Below are 2475 nucleotides of genomic sequence, written 5' to 3' on the forward strand. Positions count from 1 at the left end.
CCTACCCACGATCTTGATCTAGCAGCAGTTATTTTTGCTCTAAAAATATGGCGTCAGTACCTTTATAGAGAGCAATCTGACATTTATACAGATCACAAAAGTTTGCAGTATATATTCAAGCAAAAAGAGTTGAATCTGAGACAACATAGGTGGTTGGAGTTGCTTAAAAATTATGATTGTAATATCTTTTACCATCCCGGCAAAGCGAATATGGTTGCTGATGCTCTGAGTAGAAGATCCATGGGAAGTTTGACCAGGTTGCCCGTGGCCGAGCGTCGAATAGTTAAGGAAGCCCAACAAATAGCTAGCCAAGGGGTTCGTCTCGATGAGAAGTATGATGGAAGGTTGATAGCAAGTATGGGTGCTAAGTCTACTTTAGTATAGAAAGTTAAAGCCAAACAATTCGATGACGCTAGCTTGTTTAAGCTCAAGGAAGGTGTCCTCAGTGGCAAGATTAAGAATTTAGTAATTGATGAGAATAGTGTGATGAGACTTGATGGCCGCCATGCGTGCCTAATGTAAATGATCTTCGAAGGGAACTCATGGTAGAAGCTCATAGCTCTACATATTCAATACATCCAGGTTCTACTAAAATGCATCATGATTTGAAGGATATTTATTGGTGGAATAATATGAAGTGAGATATTGTAGATTATGTATCACGGTGCCTTAACCGTCAGCAAGTAAAAGCTGAACACCGGAGACCAGACGGCTTAGCTCAAGTCATAGAAATACTACAATGGAAATGGGAATGAATAAATATGGATTTTGTGGTTGGCTTGCCGCGAACTTTTAAGAAGCATGACTCTATTTGGGTCATAGTAGACCAACTCAGTAAGTCGGCTTACTTTTTGCCAGTCAAAACGACCTACACAGCACCCCAGTATGCAACATTATACATAAAATAGATTGTTCGATTGCATGGTTCTCCCGTCTCCGTTATTTCTAACAGAGGTGCTCAATTTACTGCTCAGTTCTGGCAGAGTTTTCAGGAAGGTCTTGGTACCCGAGTGAATCTAAGTACGGCTTTTCACCCCCAAAAATACGGGCAAGCCGAGAGGACAATCCGATATTGAGCATGTGTCCTAGATTTTAAAGGAAATTGGGATGATTATCTGCCTTTGAATGAGTTTGCATATAATAACAGTTATCAGGCAAGTATCCAAATGGCCCCAGAGGCCCTATGTGGGAGAAGGTGTCGTTCTCCTATGAGATGGTTTGAGATAGGTGAAACAAAGCTTATTGGGCCAACTATAGTACAAGATGCCTTGAAGAAGGTGAAGCTAATTCAAGAACGTGTTAAAATAGCTCAAAGCCGACAAAAGTCATACACAGATATTAGACACTGCGATCTTGAGTTCAGAGAAGGTGATTATGTATTTTAAAGGTGTCTCCAATGAAAGGAATTACGAGGTTTGGTATAAAAGGAAAGCTTAACTCAAGATATATAGGGCATTATCCAGTTCTTTTGGGCTTGTGGCGTATCGTCTAGCTTTACCTCCAAAGTTATCTGCAGTGCATCCAGTTTTTCATGTGTCAATGCAAAAATTGTACTTTAATGACCGGAGTTATGTAATTGATAGGCGGGAGATAGAGTTTGGTGATACTATGTCATATGAGGAGGTCTCTGTAGCTATAATAGATAGGCAAGTTCGTAGGCTTCAAACCAAAAATGTTGCTTCGGTAAAAGTAATGTGGAGCAACCATTCAGCTCAGGAAGCTACGTGGGAGCCAGAAGAAGCCATAAGAGAAAAATATCCTTATTTGTTCGAGATTTCAGGTACATAGTTCAATTTATGCTTTAAGATATTTAGATTGGGAGTTATAGGATAATTGTGCTTATAGTGACGAAAAGTGGTTTTATTGGGTATATTGGTGTGCCTTGATAGTGTATGTTGTTGTATTAATCCACTCGAGGTGCAAAATGTTATTGTTGAGTTGTTTGAGCAGGTTAAATTTTTTTTGATAGCTCCAGTTATAGAGGTAACTCTATCGAAATTCTTTTTTTTTTCTATAACTTTTAGGTGTTAGTCAATTTTGGGGTGCTAAGGAATAAGTGAGAGTGACACAAATGCTTGGGTATTCTTTTAGATTCAAGGACGACCATGATACAACATTCGAGGATGAATGTTCCTAAGCAAGGGAGAATGTAAAACCTCATAAATTTTTAGGCTTTAAATGTTGATAATGACGTTATTAATGACATGAATAAGATGCTCGACGGGTATAAGGACCTATGCGGTCCGGATAAAGTGGTTGCAGATATGCCTATAGCACATGGTGATTAGAAGCAGGTTATATGATATATTAATATTAAAAAAGAATTAAATAAAGTAATTGAAGCATGTTATTGACTTACGGTGTATTTTTTTATAAATTAGTAGTGGTGTGAAATGATAAATTGATAAAGACAAAAAAAAAAAAAAAAAAAAAAGAGATAAGAGAATGAAAAATTGACAAAAAGAGAATTGGACT

General features: G+C 37.8%; 1 protein-coding gene across 1 annotated transcript; it reads left to right on the forward strand.

Annotated features, from left to right (window-relative positions):
* Positions 1-210: 210 nt before the first annotated feature.
* LOC109205259 lies at positions 211-1788 on the forward strand. Its single transcript, XM_019367946.1, has 4 exons — positions 211-344; positions 953-1048; positions 1148-1368; positions 1493-1788. The coding sequence occupies exons 1-4, from the start codon at positions 211-213 to the stop codon at positions 1786-1788; spliced, it is 747 nt and encodes a 248-aa protein (XP_019223491.1).
* The last annotated feature ends 687 nt before the right edge of the window (positions 1789-2475 follow it).

Source organism: Nicotiana attenuata, unplaced genomic scaffold (genome assembly GCF_001879085.1).
Source record: "Nicotiana attenuata strain UT unplaced genomic scaffold, NIATTr2, whole genome shotgun sequence".
Lineage (NCBI taxonomy): Eukaryota > Viridiplantae > Streptophyta > Magnoliopsida > Solanales > Solanaceae > Nicotiana > Nicotiana attenuata.